This window comes from Thunnus maccoyii, chromosome 1 (assembly GCF_910596095.1).
Source record: "Thunnus maccoyii chromosome 1, fThuMac1.1, whole genome shotgun sequence".
NCBI classification, from domain to species: domain Eukaryota; kingdom Metazoa; phylum Chordata; class Actinopteri; order Scombriformes; family Scombridae; genus Thunnus; species Thunnus maccoyii.
The window spans coordinates 39,422,663-39,443,760 of NC_056533.1; the positions used below are offsets into that span (position 1 = coordinate 39,422,663).

General features: G+C 40.4%; 1 protein-coding gene across 1 annotated transcript in view; it reads left to right on the plus strand.

Annotated features, from left to right (window-relative positions):
- The window catches only part of LOC121897173 (cyclic nucleotide-gated cation channel beta-1-like), a 36,854-nt gene that overhangs the window by 5,824 nt on the left and 9,932 nt on the right, over positions 1–21,098 (plus strand). The window contains exons 8-32 of the mRNA XM_042411509.1: positions 485–641; positions 1,078–1,102; positions 1,188–1,266; positions 3,697–3,794; positions 3,898–3,931; positions 4,176–4,205; positions 4,504–4,564; positions 4,679–4,706; positions 7,625–7,731; positions 9,512–9,600; positions 9,772–9,909; positions 10,487–10,528; positions 13,332–13,542; positions 14,483–14,516; positions 14,758–14,998; positions 15,094–15,197; positions 15,384–15,528; positions 16,431–16,481; positions 16,571–16,719; positions 16,800–17,030; positions 18,647–18,855; positions 18,939–18,989; positions 19,085–19,171; positions 19,257–19,321; positions 20,395–20,517. Of these exons, the coding sequence (XP_042267443.1) occupies positions 485–641; positions 1,078–1,102; positions 1,188–1,266; positions 3,697–3,794; positions 3,898–3,931; positions 4,176–4,205; positions 4,504–4,564; positions 4,679–4,706; positions 7,625–7,731; positions 9,512–9,600; positions 9,772–9,909; positions 10,487–10,528; positions 13,332–13,542; positions 14,483–14,516; positions 14,758–14,998; positions 15,094–15,197; positions 15,384–15,528; positions 16,431–16,481; positions 16,571–16,719; positions 16,800–17,030; positions 18,647–18,855; positions 18,939–18,989; positions 19,085–19,171; positions 19,257–19,321; positions 20,395–20,517 (2,589 nt within the window). The remainder of the gene's footprint in view (positions 1–484; positions 642–1,077; positions 1,103–1,187; positions 1,267–3,696; positions 3,795–3,897; positions 3,932–4,175; positions 4,206–4,503; positions 4,565–4,678; positions 4,707–7,624; positions 7,732–9,511; positions 9,601–9,771; positions 9,910–10,486; positions 10,529–13,331; positions 13,543–14,482; positions 14,517–14,757; positions 14,999–15,093; positions 15,198–15,383; positions 15,529–16,430; positions 16,482–16,570; positions 16,720–16,799; positions 17,031–18,646; positions 18,856–18,938; positions 18,990–19,084; positions 19,172–19,256; positions 19,322–20,394; positions 20,518–21,098) is intronic.

Consider the following 21,098-nt stretch of genomic DNA (forward strand, 5'->3'; position numbering starts at 1 on the left):
TAGTGAGCTGCTTTATAAACCCATCAATACACAGGATGCCAAATAGTGAGCTGCTTTAGAAATCCATCAATAGACAGGTTGCCAAATAGTGAGCTGCTTTATAAACCCATCAATACACAGGATGCCAAATAGTGAGCTGCTTTATAAACCCATCAATACACAGGATGCCAAATAGTGAGCTGCTTTATAAATCCATCAATAGACAGGTTGCCAAATAGTGAGCTGCTTTATAAACCAATGAACAGACAGGATGCCAAATAGTGAGCTGCTTTATAAATCCATCAATAGACAGGATGTTAAATAGTGAGCTGCTTTATAAACCAATCAACAGACAGGATGCCAAATAGTGAGCTGCTTTATAAACCCAGCTAAGTTAGCAGTGAAGCCGCTCTGCCAGCTCCGCAGCGTCCTCTAGTGTTCAGCAGCCACCTGATAAAGAGTTGGACTATATTTACTGTTATTCACTGCTGTTTTTTCGCCACAGAAAAGGAATGATAGCCTGGATCGCTCAGGGTTTGGAGAAAGTCGTTCCGCAGCCTGACCTGAAGAACAAAGAGCCGCCGTCAGCTGAGCAGCCGACCGAGCAGCCGACCGAGCAGCCGATTGAGCAGCCACCTGAGCAGCCGCCTGAGGTACAACAGGTATGACAAATCCTTCATCCGGTTAAAACATACAGTTAAAAATAACCAAGATCTAAAAAGTTTATCATAAAATGTGGCTTAAAACCACAATGCCAACACATATGCTCTTTGGTAGAGGGGCTATGACGCCATTGACAGGAGACCAAATGAAACGGACCACTACCTTGATTAAAATTAAGGATTTTGCTGGATTTGAAAACTGTTGGAAACATTTGAAATAATTTACACAACTCAACAAAATATATAACATAAGTATAGTCGCTTTTAGACATTTTAATGCGGAATAGTAACATACTATAGCTTTAAAAGAAGCTTAAAGGTTATTTAGACGTATTCTATAGGTTCTGAAGTGAGATTCATATTAATGCATATGAGAATGTGTAGTCATGTGACCTCATTTGTCTTTACTAACCCTGTTGGTTTGTTTTTTCCTCAGGTGTGTCAAACAGCACCTGCTCCAGGTGAGAACAGATCTAAATGATCCTGCAGATGAAGCAGAGATTCAAACTGGACTTTGAATCAATTATTTGTTTTCATGTGTTTCAGCTGTTGAGCCTCCAGTTACTCTGGTGGAGGTGGAATCAGGCCAAGAGGACAAAACTGACAACAAGCCTTTCCCCCCCAGGTGACACACAGTGTAAAACATCATACAGGAATTTAGTGGAATCAGCGAATCATTTGTCATTAACTTAATATAAATACAGTGCCAGTCAAAAGTTTGGACACAGCTACTCATTCAGGGGATTTTCTTTATTTTTTTTTTACTATTTTCTACACCGGAGAACATAACTGAAGACGTCAAAATTATAAAATAACATGTGGAATTATGTCGTAAACAAAAAAAGTGTTAAACAAGCCAAAATATGTTTCATATTTTAGATTTCTCAAGGTCACCAATGTTTGCCTTAATGGCAGCTTTGCACACTGTTGGCAATATCTGAACCAGCTGCATGAGGTCATCACCTGGATGGTTTTCAGTTAACAGGTGTGACTTGTTGATTGTTAATTGGTGGATTTTTTTGCCTTCTTAATGCGTTTGAGACAATCAGTTATGTTGTGCCGAGGTAGTGTTGGTATACAGCAAACAGCCCTGTTCAGCTACTGTAGTAATCCATATTATGGAAAGAACTGCTCAGCTAAGTAAAGAGAAATGACATCCATCATTACTTGAAGACATGAAGATCAGTCAATCCAAAACATTTCAAGAACTTTGAAAGTGTCTTCAAGTGCAGCCACAAAAACCATCAAACACTGTGATGAAACTGGATCTCATGAGGACCACCCCTGGAAAGGAGAACCGAATGTTCCCTCTGCTGCAGAAGAGAAGTTCATTAGAGTTACGAGCCTCAGAAATCAGCAATTAGCAGCACTTCAGATTAGATCCCACATCAATGCTTCCCAGAGTTCAAACAGCAGACATGTCTCAACATGAACTGTTCGGAGGAGGCTGCATGAATTAAGCCTTCATAGTGCAACTGCTGCAAAGAAACCACCACTGATGGAGACCAATAAGAAGATGAAACCACCACAGAGGGAGACCAATAAGAAAAAGAAGCACCACAGAGGGAGACCAATAAGAAGAGAAACACTACCGAGGGAGACCAATAAGAAGAGAAACACCAGGAATGGACATTAGACCAGTGGAAATCTGTACTTTGGTCTGATGAGTCCAGATGTGAGATGTTTGGTGTCTTTGTGAGATGCAGAGAAGGTGAACAGCCCCAAACACACCTCCAGGCTCTGTAAAGCTGTTTGACCCAAACACACCCCCAGGTTCTGTAAGGCCGTCTGACCCAAACACACCTCCAGGCTCTGTAAAGCTGTTTGACTAAGAAGCAGAATGATAGAGTGCTGCATCAGATGAGCTGGCCTCCACAATCACCTGACCTAAACCCAGCTGAGATGGTTTGGGATGACTTGGACCACAGAGTGAAGGAAAAGCAGCCAACACCATATATATAGTCTTTAGCATATGTAGGAACACATTCAAGACTGTTGGAAAACCACCAAGGTGACGACCTCGTGAAGCTGGTTCAGATATTGCCAACAGTTTGCAAAGCTGCCATCAAGGCAAACAGTGGCTGCCTTAAAGGAATTTGATAGTTTTGATGCCTTCAGTTTTGTTCATTCAAGAAAAACCCTTGAATGAGAAGGTGTGTCCTAACGTTTGACTGGTACTGAATGTAAATGTTGTTTTTAAAAAAAAATGTGAACTTAAGGGACAGTTCACATGTTTTCATGTCAGTCTTAAACCAGCAGTCAGGTGTCCATATGAACAGTGAAAGAGGTTTTCCTCGCTATAATCATTCCTCCTGTTCATACTGGATATTAGAAGATCCCCTTCAAATGTGCTTTCAATGTTAGTGATGGAGGCCAAAATCCACAGAACCAGTTTGGAGCCAGTCATGGTCCAGTACGCAACTTACACAAGTGTGATGTGAAAACCTCCAGTGCACAAACACTGAGATGGATTTCACAGTGAAGGAGGAGACATCTTGTGTCCAGCAGGAAAACTTTAGAAGTGTAAAATATTCGCTGATTCTTAGATTCAGGTATTTTTAATGAGGGAGAAGGAGGAGATGCCTTTTTAAGGATTTTAATGTGGTAAAAAAATATTAGATACACATTATTGTTCCAAGCAGAGTATTTTTATGTCTTAATACATGCCTGGAGGGGATCTTTAAGTACTTAAAATCCTGCATTGTTTATGTCTATGTTTACTAGCTTGCAGTCTCTTTCTTCTTTGTATTTATTGGTGCATCACAGCCACCTGTAGGTCAGTGGAACGGTGTGAAACCATTGGCAGGACTTAGTATTACGTCACCCACTTGCATGGACGTGCATGTGTGTCTTTGTACGCATGTATGTTGTTGTCAAGGTGTGAAATCTTTGTCATACTGTTGTTAGATGGACAGAAATAAACAACCATAAGGCCAATTAGTCTAATAAAAAACAGACACAGGCAGAGCTGGTTACATGTGTTTCAGTAATAAAGTAATCAACAATTAACCAAACCCTTGTGTTATATTTTCAATGCTGTTTGTGTGACTGACAGGATGATGGACTGGATAAAGCACGGTATAGAGAAGGTGGTTCCTCAACCAGAGATCCATTCTCTCTCAAAGACAGACGGAGCTCCAGCTTCAACTAAAGGTTTTAACTGTTAATCTCATCATGATGATTTTTTAATCAGGTAATTTTGTCCTGTTAGAGTTTTCATGTGACTAATATGAGTGTCTACTGCTTCTTTAAACAGCTGAGGTTCAGCCTGCAACTGATGACACTGAGAAGTAAGTTTGAAGAGATTTCTGTTCACAGATAGACCACTTCTCTCAGGCCACATACATCTTGAAAATACATTCTTCTTTCAACACTTTTCACCATCAAAAACAGTGGTCTGAGAGTATATAAAAGTGTTTCCACAATGGTGTTATGTCATTTTCAGTTGGCATATAACTGCAAAATCTGTTATGTTCTTACACGTCAATATCAGTAAAAAGTTAACAGATGATCTTTTTCTTGTTGCCCTTGCAGGTCTTCCAATGATGCAGAGCAGCAGCCCAAGTAAGTGGAAACAACTTTATTCACTTTACATTCAGCTTTACTGTAGCTGGAGTTCCCAATGGGACTGTGACTCTGTGGATGGACATCTCACAGAAACTTCGGTCAATGAGCAGTTCCGCAGGACTTTTACTTGTAATGGAGTATTTTTACATTGCTGTATTGGTACTTTTACTGCACTGAAGGATCCGAGTACTTCTTCCACCGCTGTTCTTGTTTGTTGCTGTCTTTATTCATCGATTCATTGCTATGACAGAGTTTGTGTTTGTCTTGGTCTAACATGTTGGTGTTGTGTCGACAGTATGATTGGCTGGATCGTGAACGAGATTGGCCGCATGTTGCCTCAGCCTGTACAGAAGCAGGTGAGTCACTGCTGTACATGTTTCTTCAAAGGTTCATCTGTCATACATGTAAAACCAAGTTAGGACAGCAAACCATCACTGAGTGTCATTACAATGTTTATTCTCCTCATGCAGGATTCAGGTGGTGACGACGTGCAGAGCAGTAAGTACAACCTCTCCACACCTCACACTAACACGTGTTTCATACAGTAGTAGATGAAAGAACAGCTTAGAGTAATAATAATGTTAAGACAGGATCGGCAGCAGAGTTCAGGATCCCACTAGCGTTAAGGGTACAAACACTGAATGGCCAATGATGAAAGTTGTATTTAGACATTAAGATTAAAAAGGGTAATTATAGGTTTAAGCCATGGCATGGTTACGTTCAAGTAAAAAGTTGAAAATGGTTATGTTTTGGTTAAGAGCAGAGATATTTGGGACAGTCTCATTCAATATACAAGATACTTTCCCATAGAAAGTTTTAGTTCAGCAGCTGTGTGTTGCTTTTTATCTCGTTTGAAAGTGAAATCAAATGTACATTTTCCAAACCAAATAATCAGTGTGCAGAACGCATGCACATCTTTCATATTCAGGGGCCTCATTTATTACTGTTGCGTACGCACAAAATGGGGCTCGAAGTCACTTCCCATGAAAAAGTTATGATCTATAAAAACAAACTTGACGGGAGAATGTGTGCAGCTGTACGGAAACTCTGACCCATGTGTGCGAACATTTTGGAGAGACAGGGGAACATTGGCGACGTAGATGGTGAGGTGGTGAAGAGATTGTATAATGATCCTCTCACACATTTCATTTCACTTCATATCACATTAATTATAGATCCACTTTATTATAAACATTCAAGCCAACAGTGTTACTTGTACTTGTGCTTATAGTGTAGATGATGTCAGGATGTGGCAGGTGGTAGGATTCAGTAAACTCTGGCTTGCCTCTCCCCGTTATTAACCCTGAATATACTGATTCCTTTTCACCTCATCCTCATTAACTAACTGATGAAATTATCATCATCGGTTGTAGAAATCCAAGATTACATCAAATAGCTTTAAAAAATTGCAGAACAGAGCACTAATAGATTTTTTAATAATATCCTCAAAGCAATTTCCATTTTCCAAACCAGCCAGTTAGTCCTCGTCTCTTGTTAAACCAAAATACTGTGTGACAATACTTACGATAAAGCATAAATCTTACCTTTGTGTGGCTTGACAGTTTTTTCAGTGCGGCATCTTCTTCACTACATTGTGGTCTACCAACCTGTAATGAGCTCGTTATACTGCCCCCTGAGGCTGGTGGGGAGAAAACACCCACTGCAACTACTGTTAGTGGGTGTTTTCCACACAAGGGGCCATAATAAGACCATTTCAACTGCAATCGAAAAAAACTGTCACACAAGGATGAACTTTATGCTTTATCACAAGTGTTTTCCAACACCATATTTAGTCTGACAATAGAGTTCATGAGTGAGAACTTAGTGGTTGGTTTGGTAAATGTATGTCTGGTTAATTTCTCCACCTCCAGTAAAAAGCAGTACCCAGTCACTTTTCTATGTTTTTCAATGGGAAGCATCAAAATAGGGGCCAGACTTGACATTAAAAAGCAACTTGACAGCAGCTGAAATGCTTGATTTACTGAACTCCACCTTGCTGCAATTATGTAAAAGTGTACTCAAGGTCACTGTGACATCACTGAAAATTTCAACCAGAGAGGGCAGTGAAATGCTGCTTTTCAACCTGGTGTTAAGCTACTCTTTTTGAAGAAAAACATGCACTGATGAATTGATTGATTGGTTGATTGTTTTTTCTAGCTATGTATTGATTGGCAGGGGTTGGTGTCAGTGATGAGGCGGACTCTAACCAGCCTGCTATTCTCCTTCTGTTTCAGGGGGGAAAGGCTGCCAGAGCCCCTTAAAATAAAAGGAGAAGGAAGAGCGGGACAGAGTCGCTCACACTGACACTGACAGCAGCAGACACTCTTAAACTGACCGAAGGACAAACAGGCAGACAAACTGACAGACAACAGACAGAGCTGTTTGCACACTGTGATGCTACAATTCAGCCCTGAAGTGCTGACGAGTTGCTCCACGAAGCTGCAGTGCTTTCAGTTTTTGCACAGCTATGATACTTAACACAGTTTTTCCTTTTTGTTACCAAAACCACAAGAATGTGGAATTAAATCTGAAATATCATTAAATGAGATGACAGTTTTACATGTTTGAATATGATCAGACAAGGAAGATGATTGTATCATACTGTGTAAGTTGGTGTTTCCACAGTTTTCTCTCTGATTGAACATTTAATGTCTAAATCCAAACATAGTAACTTCAGGGACAGACTCGTCCCAACTCAGCTTAAGCAGTGGATAATTTGCCATTGGTGTTTCTTCATACTTCATTCTGTCACAAGCTTTTAGTTATAGATCTGGAGTCTGGACTATCAATTGTTCAAGACAACTGTTTTTGCTTTTTTAAAGGCTTTTGTTGATTTTAAAGGCAGCTAACTCAGTTAAAGCATTACGCTGTGTGTTCATGAAAATAAAGACATGAATTGGAAAAGAAAAATGCTTTGCGGAGTGTTTTTGTTGTGTTGGCTGGTAAACCTGAAAGTGCTGGGAATCAATCAATCAATCAATCAATCAATCAATCAATCAATGAGTCTGTCAAATGATTATTAAAAGTCTTAACATGTAAATGGTACACTAAAGGTGTGTAATATAAACAGAGTGTTTGCATTGCATATCGTATTCTTAAAGTCATGTTTTCTACCATATTTTTTTACTTGAATGTTTGTATTATTGTTTTGTTGTTGTTTTAGATTTCCACAATTTTTAAGATGCAAAATGGATACCTTCATGATTTCTTTCATATAAACATGATATGAGCTCTACCAGTATAATATAAGTACCAATTTATTTTAGAATATGGACAAAAAAACAGCATTATCAGTTCTCTTTTATCACTGACATATAATTAGAATTGCTAATGATTGAGATACATGACACACACACATACACGCATACATGCATACATAATACTCAGTGCTGCTCTTCCTGCTATGTGGCCTGCAGTCAGCATCTCACAGAAGAATTCAGACCTGGTGCTGGAGGACGTGGAGCCAGAGGAGAAAACAGAGACTAAGAAGGCTGAAGAGAATCAGCAGCCATTGAAACTGCAGGTAACAATCAGGATAACAAGACAGTGACCGGCATTTTAAGGAAAGCCACAGAGGCTGTGTCTGTTACGTTTTGTTGTGATGAAATCATGAAGTAATTTCCTTTTGTTTAGAAAATAATAATTGTGTGATCTTGACGCAACAAGTTTTGTTTTTTCATGATCACAAAATATTTATTTTATGACACTGACAAAACCCCTCCTGATTATTGGATAAAAACACACGATTCTGGTGGCGTGACAGAAAGCTATTTCTTCCATAGATCCCATTGGATCACTACTGGATGGATTCCAGAGAATTCTTTGGTGATACCCTATCTTTTCATCAAGTCAAATTCCACTTTTATAACTAAGGACCAGATTTCCATAGGCGTCTTCTACTTTGACCTTAACACTAAGTAGTTTGCTAACATGCAAATGGTAGCATTTGCATGTTCCAATACTGTTAACAATGCTAACCAGAGAAGGTGCAACAGTACTTTGAAGGGAAGCATGTGGTACCAGAGCAGGCACCATGGCACTTCAAAGGGTACCATGGTAGTACCAGAGCAGGCACCGTGATACTTTGAAAGGTACCATGGTATTGCCAGAGCATGGTACCCATGGTAGTGTCAGAGATGGCACCTTAGAACTTCAAAGGGTACTACAGTAGTACCGACGTAGGTACCAAAGCACCTCAAAGAGTACCATGGTTGTACTAGAACAAGTACCATGACATTTCAGAATTGTACCACGATAGTACCAGAGCAGCCACCAAAGGACTTCAGAGCAGCCACCAAGGGACTTCAAAGAGTATCATGGTAGTATCAGAGCAAGTACCACAACATTTCAGAAGGGTACCAAGGTAGTACCAGAACAGCCACTGAGGGACTTCAAAGGGTACCCTGGTAGTACCAGAGCAGCCCCTAAAGGACTTCAGAAGGTGCTATTGTAGTACTGGAGTAGGCATCATGGGACTTTGAAAGGGTTCTACACTAGTACCTGAGAAGGCACCAGGGTAAGTCCTATGGTAGGTAACATGGCACTTCAAAGGTTACCATTGGAGCACCATGGGAGAACCAGGGCAGCAACCATGACACTCTGAAGGGTACAGTCATAGTATGGTAGGCCTTTGTAAATTAAAGAGTACGGTCTAGACCTGCTCTATGTGAAAAATGCCCTGAGATGACTTCTGTTGTGATTTGGCGCTATATAAATAAAATTGACTTGAATTGGAAAAACAATGGCGCTGAAGAGGATACCATCATGAGTGATGATGGCATAAATACTATGACAGTTGAAAAGGTACTAAAATGATACTAGTGCGATGATAGTAGCAGGGTAGGATCAGTGGCAGTTTAGAAGGTACCAAGGAAGTACCAGAGTAGGCACTATGGAACTTCGGAAGGTACCATGTTAGGTACTTAAGAGGGTGTAATGGTAAGCACCATGGTAGGTAACAAGGCACTTCAGGAAGGTACCATGGTGATCATACCATAAGTGCTATAATACTTGAGAGGGGAAATTGGGCAAAAATAATAAAAACAATATGCTCTTTATGCTCTGTCTTTTAGCCTTGGTGGCAATATTTTCAGGATCACTTATACTCATTCTGACCTTTTGGTTGTATGATTTAAAGATTTATATTTTAAACAAGACCAGGGTTATGGCTGTAATCAAAAGGATTGAAGAACAGTAACCCTCTTATTTTGGGTACATTACCTACGGGCTTGTGCACAAAAATGGGGTGCCTGGTAAGAGGTTAAGAAACTCTCAGTGAGATCTGTCTCTGTGGTTGGTTGCAGGTAGAAGATGCAGGGGAGCAATGCACTCTGCAAATGGAGGGCATCAAGGATGAAGCTGGGGAGGCAGTTCCAGCTCACTTGGAGGAAAGGTACCAATAGTGAACTAAGGATAACAATATTGGTTGGTTGTTTTGTCTGTCCAACCCTTTCGTCCAGAGTGAGATGTCTCAGCAACTAGAGGCCTTTGTTATTGTGGAGTGTCATTTCTATTGTTTGGACTCCCTCTTTTGGGGTTACCTGAGCTTTTCCTCTTCAAACAGGCTGGACCAGGGGCATCTGGAGGCAGCCCGCATCGCTGAGGAGATTGCCATGAAGGCAGCGGAGGAGGCAGTGCGACAGCTGGAGGTGGAGCATTCAGCCAAGATCGTCATAGAAACGCTGCCAGAGTCCACTGAACAGTAAGTCAGCACAAATACACAAATTCACACACATTCTGTCCAATGAAAACATTTAATTTCCATACTGTCAGCTATTCAGGAGCTTACAAGAAGCATCCTTGTCAGTCACCTATTTCTTAATTTGCAGTGCAGTTTTTAATGGTTTTCATCAGCCCAATGGTGGTTGACTGATGAAGAGCGGCTTCAGTTGGATTAGAACTTAATGACTGGATTTGACTCAATGACTTGTTAAAATGGAAAATTTGGATCAAAAGTCTGAATGCTAGAAGAGCATACTACAGAAAATCTTCATTTTACCCAGTCAATTTAATCTATTAAGTCCAAAGACTATTTGTATGGGGACAATAATTAACATGAATTACAGTGCAAGTCAACTTTCTTAGTTATTTTAGTGTAGCTTTGAGATACTGACTCACCACATTAACTGAATTCATTTTGTTTGAAGAAAACTTTAACTTTAAGTTTTAACAACTGAATTTTTGCTTTTACAACACAAAAGCATTGCTGTGTATATACCGTAGATGCTACGAGTACATGCTGAGACTTCCCTCAGTAACTGTCCTTTTGTTTTCAACAGACTACCCAACATCCTGGAGGAGGAAAATGAGGATGACCCAGAGTAAGTCCGTCTTCCTGAAACTAAAACCACCATCTTGCTGCTATTTCAAATACTGCTGCTATTTGAAGTTAACTGCTCCTAGCAGTCGCTAACCCAGCTTCTGTCTAGGCTGAAAATGACATCCAGCAGGACAGATACATAACTTGCTACTGACTGAGGCGCATGTGTTAGGCTTTACTAACATGCTTTAGATGTGGATTTTACTTTCCTTTCACATCCATCTGTATCTCTGTAGACTATTACTTTTAAGAGCAAGTTTCAGTCTGGACCTGACAGGAATGTCTTGATGTGATTTGGACAGCCGCTCCTCATCTCCACAACTGAAGGTCTAATGTAGTTTTCAGCCATCAGCAGCACTTTTTGAAGCCTTCTACAGTGAGCAGTTGTCAAACAAAAGTGGCACATGGCATGATTTTAGCATGGAAAACATGATTTTGTGTAACATTCTCTTCGGCTGTACTTGATCATGCACCTCTGTGCTTTGAGCGCCCTCCGCTGCAAAGATGAGCCTTTAGAGCCTCTTTTTTATACGACAGCTCTCACCTGAAGCTCTGCTGCTCTCTGCTTGAACTGGATACTACTGCTTGTAGCAACAAATTGCCTTTTCTGACACATGAGCAGAACTGTCTGACAAGGATTCTCCATCTTGTTTGTTCCTTACTGCACACCGTCCAGGTTGCAAAACCTGCAGGAGGAAAGTGAAGACAGCACAGACAATAGGAGCCCTGAGGAAAATAAAGTAGCAGAGGAAAATAACAAAAGCAATGTTGACGAAGAGAGAAAACCTGATCAGTAAGCTCTATCGTAATTAGACAAAGGCTTGCCGATGCAATGAAATGAAGGAATGCTCCCATACTTAGCATTATAGACCATTACAAATAGCAACAAATTGCCTTTTCTGACACATGAGCAGAACTGTCTGACAGGGGTTCTCCATCTTGTTTGTTCCTTACTGCACACCATCCAGGTTGCAAAACCTGCAGGAGGACAGTGAAGACAGCACAGACAATAGGAGCCCTGTGGAAAATAAAGTAGCAGAGGAAAATAACAAAAGCAATGTTGACGAAGAGAGAAAACCTGATCAGTAAGCTCTATCATAATTAGATAAACGCTTGCCCCTGCAATGAAATGAGGGAATGCTCCAATACTTAGCATTATAGACCATTACAAATACATTTACTCTTTATATTTCATGATACCTTCACAGAGTTACTGTTAAGATGTGACTATATTTTGGTATGGGTGGCGCACTTCCCGTACATAAGGTTTTACTGAGAGCTTGCGCTTTGGTGACATCAGATCCACAATGCTTTTTACTCTTTCTGGCACTTAATAGAGAACTGAAGTCCTGTCCCTAATCCAGGTTTTGTATATCAGTGAATTTCCTCATAGCAGGTTTCCTTCAAACCGGACAGTCTCCATTCCTAAACTGTGTATTCTGTCCATGAAAATCACAAAGTGAAATGTGATCATTTCAATACCTTGGTGGAGCACTAGATGGGTTGTTTCAGTGACCCCTGAACTCCATACAGTACTTCCCCACCTCTCTTAGTCCATGAAGAAAATGCAGACTTGGTGGATGATACCTCCAGTATCCTTGCAAGCACTGATACTTTGTTCCACCACCAGGATGTAATTGGTTGGAGTCTCTTTTCTAGCTCCTTAAAATAAGCTTTTCTGATAGGACTGAGCATTCCAACTAAACATTCTGACTAAATTATTGTTATTTCTCTGTTGAGATAACAAGGTGCTCACATTTTATTGTCCAGTTCAGTTGTCCATTTATCATAGAATGTCTAATAACCCCAATGCAGTATCATGTTTCAGCTTTAAAAACAAACAAGAAACAAGAAGCCCTCAATGAGAAAACTCATTAGGGAACAAAGGTTAGCCAGGAACCAGGGTGGGACTTTGGTTCTTACTAGTTTCTTTATGCCCGAACAGTTTACCGTCTGCTGCATGTCTGTTTCTGTGAAGCTTTGCCTCTTTCCTCCATGTGTCCTCTTCGCTGAATTTGACTGTTTTGTGTTGCTTTTTGCCAACTTTCCCTCTGTGAATCAGGGCAGTCCATAAAAGGTAGGATGGAATTTTTAAAGTCGATGTAACTGGTTACTCACCAGACAGGATGTTGATAACCAGACAGGTTCTGAACCTTACTAGAAAATCTCTTGTGTTCGGACACCACTGTGGAAAAACATTATTTAGCATGAAGTAGACATAGAAGGAGCAGCCTTGAGACAAACTAATTAAACCTAAAACCTGAACATTAGAGATAGATGACATGAAGTTTAAAAGTGTCCAGTGGTGGAATTTTGTATCTGCCTAAACAAGCATATAGATATGATGCAGACTGAGTTTTCATATCATTTAATCTTGTGCAAAATAGCAAATCTCCATCCTTCCACCACCATCTTCATATATTTGGTGACTTTGTATGCATTTGCACCTCTTCTAAATTTTGTAAACACACTTCAACAGTCAGTGCCTCGAGGAAATTGCGATTTTGCGATTGCAATAATTAACGCTAATTCAAGAAGTGCAATATTTGCGAGAGCTTCCAATTTTGCTAAATTACCAGGTTTCCTCATGAAATGACCAAATCAACAGACCACTTGTGATTTGGACCAATTGTGGCATTTCATGATGTGGTAACTTACATCATTGCAGCGCGATGAATGAATTTTCTTATTTAATATAACTTTGAGCCCATGCTTCTCATGTTCCGAAAATGAATTTAAACAACTTTATTTCAGTGCTAAGTGCATTTACATTGAAATTCATGGCACCTGCCCTTCCTCACCAGGAGCCTGCTAGATGTCTGTCCTGCTGAAGGTGATGCAGATGCCACAACTCAAGCGGATAAATCCTCTTCCCCAACTGAATCTGAGCTGGCAGAGGATGCCACCCCTTCTTCAACAGAAGCAGAGCCAGCATCTGACAGGAGAGACCTGGAGAGTCCCGTCACCCAACAACCAGAGCCACAAGCTCCAGAAGCCCCTCCCACCACAGATCAGGTGACTGTCTTTACACAAAGAACTCAACAGACATTTAACATTTCTTTAAACTATGGCCTAGTGTGCTGATATATATCATCTTCATTATTGTTCTCAATTAATAGCTAACCCTAAGCCTTAATTAAATCCTCATAGCTGAAAGTAGTTCTTCTGTTTTCTGTCCCACAACTGCACTTCCCACCAAACAGACAATAAAAATGACAGTGTTTGTCCTAGTGTTGACTTTTTAAAGGCATATATCTGCAGCAGTGTCACCTTTTCAATTATGTTTATGCCAAATCTCCTGGTTTGTAAAACAAAGTGGAAACAAAAGCCAGAGGCTAAAACCAAAGCCTTGCACATTCATAAATGTTCACAGAAGCCCCAAGTTACGGGCCATTAAGTTCCTGAAGAGAAAAAATGTGTAAAGGTTCAGATCAGATCTTTATTTTCCCACAAGAGGAAATTCTTTTTGCAGCAAGGCAGTATAAAAACACAAAACCATAAAAACATAAACACAATAAAAACACACTAAGACAACAAGACATTAAAAGTGCCAGTACTGTACACGCAATTCAGACAATAAGGATGTATGTTAAAAGCAAAGAAAACTGCAACAAGAAGAATAAAGACAAGAAAACTAAAGTGCTGAGCTGTGTGAGGAATCAAGAGGCAGTTGGAGAACAGGTCTGGCTGTGGACATCATTTCATCTGAAGGAACACAAGCTCAATCTGCCACAACCTGAGTGTCAGATGTAAAGAATAGCTGGGTGTCATCAGCATAGCAGTGGTGGGGGAATCCATATAAGTGTATGACAGCCCACCTCTTAGAGAAAGAGGAGGGGGCCCAGAATTGAGCTTTGTGGGATCCCTGTTGCCATGCCCCTAATGTTAAAAGACAAAAACAAAAAAATCAACTACAAGTATGATATTATATGAAATTGTCTTCCTCCTCTTTTAGGGCAATGAAGCAGCAGAAGAAGGTGGAAGTGGAGGTGAGAGCGACTCAGAACTGCTCATACTCAGAAGGAGCAAGATAAATCAGTGTTACTAAGTTTTAAAGTCATCATTAAACACTAAATAAAAATCTTTAAACTTGTTAGGCGAGTTTAGATTAGTTTCTTAATTAATTTCTTTTTCCTTCATTTCCTGGAATGGATTTTGTAATTACATAGTTATCGGTGCTAACAGAGTTTGCCCAGTTCTCATCTTGTCTCTGACTGTTTCTCCATCCAGTTCCCGACATTTGCGCTCCGATAATGAGCTTTCTGCTTCGAATCCCGTACGCTGCCGAGTGCCTGGAGAGCTGCAGGAAGCTGATGCATGATAATCACCTCACCCCTCCCAAACTGTCCATGCCTTCCCCGCCGCCGGAGCTCGCCCTGCTGACCCAGGAACTGTTGCAGCTCCCCGAGCAGGCGCGACAGTTCTGCATGAGCATCATCAGCCGCTTGGAACGCCTTAACTCCAACTCCCAGCATCCTGAGCAGCCTTAACCCCAACTCTCCTCCACCAGAGCCCCTAGAGAAACCTTATAGAGACATAATTTTGTTTAGATCAAAATCTTTGAAGTGCCGAACAAATCCTTGCATCCCACATCCTCCTCAACATCACTCCCATCATGCTCTGCAGAGCTGCACTGCTTCACCATCAGCTGCCAACTAACCACACTTCAGGTGACCTTTGACACTCAGAGGAAGTGGATGTTTGTGCGGTGCTAGGCTTGGCTCCTTTCCTGTGCAGCGTTTCCTTTGCTAAACAGACCAAATTCTGTTCTTTACAACTTGGTTTTCGTAGTTTTTAGTGGTATTTGTGGGAAGTTGTCACTCGTAGTCCAACAGTTTTTCTGGTTTGTTCCTCAGGGAGCCGCGCTCCTGAGCTGAGGGTAGAGGATGTGGATAAGGATGTGGGGCTGGGTAAAGGCCTGAACATCCCCGAAATTATCACAACTCAGGAACCTGAGTCCACCACTCTGACTGCCCCCAACATCCCACAGTTAAAGCTCAGGTATCAAACCCAATATGAGTGCTAAAAATGTCAAATTTCTTTCTCTTTGTAAGATTTCTTTAGCATTTGTTGCCTTTCTTTTAAAGTTGAAAGTACAGAGAGACAGAAAACATGGGTAGAGAAAGAAGTCGTTGCAGTTATGTTGTATTTGTCGCACCACATACGTCAATGTTTCAAGCTGAAACATGATGGTTTGATGACACTTGGAGACACAATCCATGTTTCAGCATTTAGAAATTACATGGAAAAGCTTGAGAAAAATCAGCATTTCATCATTAAAGGTCTGGTTTTACATGTCAAAGTCAGTTGACTCGTCATGTCCTCCTCAGCCCTCCGTTCAGACTGAAACAGCATCGTAACCAACGGTGCAGCTGTCATGTCATTAACCTGCATTTTTGTTGATTTTGTTGGACAATGTTGTGAAGATAAAATAATGCTTCAGTCAGCTGGCTGTCTGTCCTCCTCACCAGATGTTGGCTGTGATGTAGTTTTGTTGTTTACAAACTGAGAAGAAGAAGGACAAAGAGTAAGATTTAGCTGATTCTCTGTGGGCAGAGGTCTTTATAAAAATGATCTGGAAATATTAGTGTGCACATGAAAACAGTGTTTTATAGTTAAGACAGCATAGTGGAGACAGTCTGTAAGTGAGGGTATCTTGACATCTTCATATCTTCATGTTGTGGTTTTCATGTATTCATTTCTTCAATATTTTTTCAATTACATCATCGTATATTTGGCTTCACATTAGTACTCTTCTACATGTTTTCATTTGTCATCATATCTTTGTTGTAATCCCTCACATTTTCACATTTTCCTCTTCAAGTCTTAGATTCTTTCGTTGTCATGTTTTTGTCCTTCTGTGTCTATGTGGATGTCATCATGTCCTCTTGTGTCCCTTTCAGTCCTGCAGATGATCTGTCTGCAAACGAGGACGATGATGAGCCAGCGAGGAGGTGAGATGAGTGAACAAAGTCTGTCTGTCCCATCAGTCTCCTCTGTCCTCCACGTTTACCGTCCTGCTGCTGTTGTTGTTATCCTGCAGGGTACGTCCTGCATCAGCAGCCAGTGTCGGCACCATAGCGGTCCAGGACCGCCTGAGCGAGCTGGTCAGAATGTTTAAAGGTCGAACAGAGCAGCGAAAAGACCGGCTGGTGGACCCGGACGAATCTGAGGAAGAAAGTCCCTCCGCCTGTAAGTCTTTTAGAATAAAACTAATAAATATAAAATTAATAATAGTATATTATCATGTAGCTTTTGTCTGATTTCTGCAGCTCCGAGCAAAGCTGCACCTGCCCCTCCCCCTCCTCCTCCTCCACCAGAAGAGAAGAAGGATGCCCCGGCTGAAGCAGAAGAAGTAGAAGAAGAGGAGAAGAGTTGGTTCCAGTTTGAACTTTTGGGACGTCCGGTGGAGCTTCCCAAACTTCCCAAACTTCCCACGATGCCCAAGTGGCTCCGAGCCATCCTGGAATACCGCTTCCCCTCCAGCATCGACCCTTTTACTGGTGAGCACTGGGATGATGCTTTTATTTATCTCAACCAGACTTTTATTTGAGGCAGTCAACTTAACATTCAATAGGCATTTTTTAACCACTGAAGATCAGAGTACATTAATAATTTTAAAAAATAGATTAAGTAAACACCAAGTTACTGGAAATATAAATTAAATAATACAAAATAATGACTTCACTTCAAATAGCGGAGCTCCCATCTGTCGCTATTCAACGACTGGTCGACAAAACCCAAAGAAAGTATTCAACACAGCAAACAGCTGCACAACTTCCAGCTTCATTATGGGATATAGACTAAACATGTTGGACAAATCTAACAATTAAAACAACGTCTGACACGTTTCCTTCATCACAAGTGCTGCAGCCTTCAACAGTAAATAAACTGTAACATTATCGAATAATCATGAAACACGTTCATCTTCTCACAACAGACTTCAGTCTGACTGGTTTTACATAAAATAATACACATACCTGATCTACATGGTGGAGTGATGTGTCGTTGAATGTAGTTAACATTAGTCCAGCAGCTGGAAACAGCTGCTCAGCTTGAACACACGTCCACAAATATTTGCTCCACCTTTATCAGAAAATCTTTCTACATTTACTGCCAGCGCTAAAAATACATTTATACTGAGAGCAGGGGATTGTTGCTTATACAGCTCAACACTTCAGATTTTGTTGGAAGCATGTATAATTAGTCCTGGTTGTCCTGACGTTAACTGAGCAGCTGCTTCTGTTGAAAATGCTAGTTTAGCATTAGCACAAGCCTCAAATTGCTAGCTAAACCAGACAGCAACCAGACAATGCGTTCAAGTGTTCAAGCGTTCATCAAAACGACCGCAGTGAGCAGAAAGAGCCACACTGCAACATTTCTCTTCTTTGAACGGCAGGGAGGTGCGTTTGTTCTACAGTTTGTGCGGTCAGCAAACACACCTGTAACTCCATCTCGTTAAGACAGTTACACTGCACATCCCTCATCTTCTGCATTATTGGTTAATATATTTCTAATGGATTACATTATTAATGCCAATTAATAGATAATCAGTTGATTATTGGCGTCCTTATTGTTTAATGTTGAAGTGAAATTTGAATCCTCCTCAATTTTTGTGTAAGGACATATAAATCATAACATCTGACATATTTCTGGAAACAGTGTTTAAGCTTCATGTCTCTGAGAGGGAAGATTCCTGATGCTACTCACTATGGGAGAGTCTTAACAGACCGCTACAACCTGCAATGCGAGGATTATGTGACCGAAAATTCTTCATGATGAAGGAACATGTCACCCAGTGCAGCGGTGTGACTCACTGATGTGTTTTTAATAGTTTCTGGACAACAACGGAGGAATAAGATATATCAGGCTTTGATACACACACAATACTTGTTAGTAGATCAGTTCATTGTTGGTTTGGATCCAAACATGAGATTTGTTGACAATCACCAGACATATCTTTTAAAGGGTTTTTTGGGGAGTTTTTCTTTTTCTAAATTGAGGCTTTAATAATAGAGGGTGTTGTATGTTGTGCCCTTTGAGGCTGTATATATAATTTGACCAGACATGTAACACGTTGAACTGAGTTGATGAGGACTTTCTGTCTCCGTCTCTGCAGATCTGATCTACGTCATCTGGCTGTTCTTCGTGGTGGCAGCGTGGAACTGGAACGTGTGGTTGATCCCAGTCCGCTGGGCGTTTCCCTACCAAACCCCCGAAAACATCCACCTTTGGCTGCTGGCCGACTACACCTGTGACTTCATCTACATCACCGACATCCTCGTCTTCCAGCCCAGACTGCAGTTCGTCCGTGGAGGAGACATTGTGGTCAGTGACATCACCAAAAATAAAATAATCTTTTTTTTTTTCAGCACAAACAGTTTCTTTAATCTGACCTTTTTTTATTTCAGTGTGATAAAAAGGACATGAAAGAACACTACATGACGACTGAGAGATTCAAGGTGAAATTATATTTATATTCATGTATAAAAAAGGAAGTCTTTATGTATATTTTAGCAGAAAAGCCTCTTATTGTGTTGCACTGTGCTGTTTACAGATGGACGTCATCAGTCTGTTTCCCATGGAGATATTTTATTATTTCACCGGAGTGAACTCTCTGCTGCGATTTCCTCGCCTGCTGAAGGTCAGGATGTGTTTCAGCTTCATGCAGACGTTCATGCCGCTGTAGTGTTGAAGATAATTGACTGACTCCTGTTTTTCTCTCTCAGTACATGGTTTTCTTTGAGTTCAATGACAGAATTGAAGCCGTGATGAAGAAAGCGTACATCTACAGGTGAGAGAAGTTTCATGGCTGCATGAAATCAATGTACTGTTTGAACTACAGCCTGTATATAAAGATGGAGGTAGTGAGGTGTGACACGTATTGCAACAATAGTCCAACTTAATGTGAGTCCCGGAGCCGGAGAGAGCAGCAGGTGAACCAACTGTCAATCACAGCTGTCAATCAATACCCACATGGCAGACATCAAAGCTACAAAGCTAAAGTCTTCAAATGTTATTAATGGAGCAATAATTTCAAAATGACCACCAGCACACTTATTAGAGGGCCTGAATTTAGAGATTGAGACCAGAATTACTTGTTGAATACAAAGATTAACTTTCCCTTTCCCTGTAAAGAGAGGAAACACGAGCAGTCAAGTCAACTATTGATGTGCACTAAGGTGGGAAGAATGAGGGGTGCAGTCAGAAGGACGCACATAAACATGGGTAACACTTAATAATACAGCCTGCGATGGAAGAAACAAGACTATAGGAACAAGGGAGTAACAGACAAGTCCCTCATTATTCCAAGATGTGCACCCCTTTTTCTTCAAGCTTCCTACATAAAAAAATTACTGAAATGGTCAGTATCTCTGTCATCATTTTGGGAATATTTTATATATTCTTCCATAACCCCTCCCTCTGAGTTCAAGATATCAGGACTTTATTTTGGCAGTTTACATGTATAATTTTCAGCTGGTATCTGAGATCCTTAAGAGCTTTAAAAGGTTGAACTTAGTGTCAACTTAAACGCCTTAAAGTCTGGTGTGGTTTATGGTAAACAAAGTACTTTAGGAGCAAGTTTTTTTCTCTCACAATTTTATTGTATTGTTGGTTATTTTATTTGTTATTTTGAAAGTTTAGTCATTAAAAACAGACAGAGGGGCATTAATCACAGCAATGTAAAACTGTGTATCATCTTCAAAGCTATGTAGCTATAAAAAAAAGGAAAAGCATATAAATATTAAATGGCCCCAGAATTGATCCTTGAGGAACGCCACATCCATGTGAATATTTTAGCGCATGTGTCATTGTTTCATTAAATCTTTCGCCTGTGTTGATGTTGTTTTTGTTGTTGTGTTTCAGAGTGATCCGAACCTCCACCTACCTGCTTTACTCTCTGCACATCAACGCCTGTCTGTTCTACTGGGGCTCCGACTACGAAGGACTGGGATCCACTAAGTGGGTCTACAATGGAAAAGGCAACGCGTAAGAAGCCGCCGTCACTGAAATCTGCTGCACACAACGTTGTTAATAATATGAAATACTGAGGGTTTAGGATTCTGAAATGTCTTTTAATGTCTATTAAAAATGATCCACTTTGAAGTTTTTTAAGCAGGAGTGAGATAGATGGAGGAAAGGAGAATATACAACAGTGACTTTAAAGCAGCTAGAATCGATATTTCCTACAACACCAATAAGCAAAAATACCAAACATTTTCTGGTTTCAGCTTCTCAGATGTGAAGATGTGTCAAACATGACAGTCAACTGAATATATTTTGTTTCTGAACCAACAAAACAAGACATTTGAGGGCATTTTTCACTAATATTGCAATTGAGAAAGTAATCGACATATTCATCAACGGTGATATAATTGTTAATAATTGTGGTGATAACATTTCAGCATGTAATAATAATCAGTCTATAAACAGTTAATAAATGGTTTATAACACATTATACTGTAGTTATAAGCAGAGTGTCTATTAATGTAACAGCTATAACTCCTCCTGCATTTGCTGCTGTATAAACAGTGAATGACAATATAGTAAAACACAGCTGTAATGATATA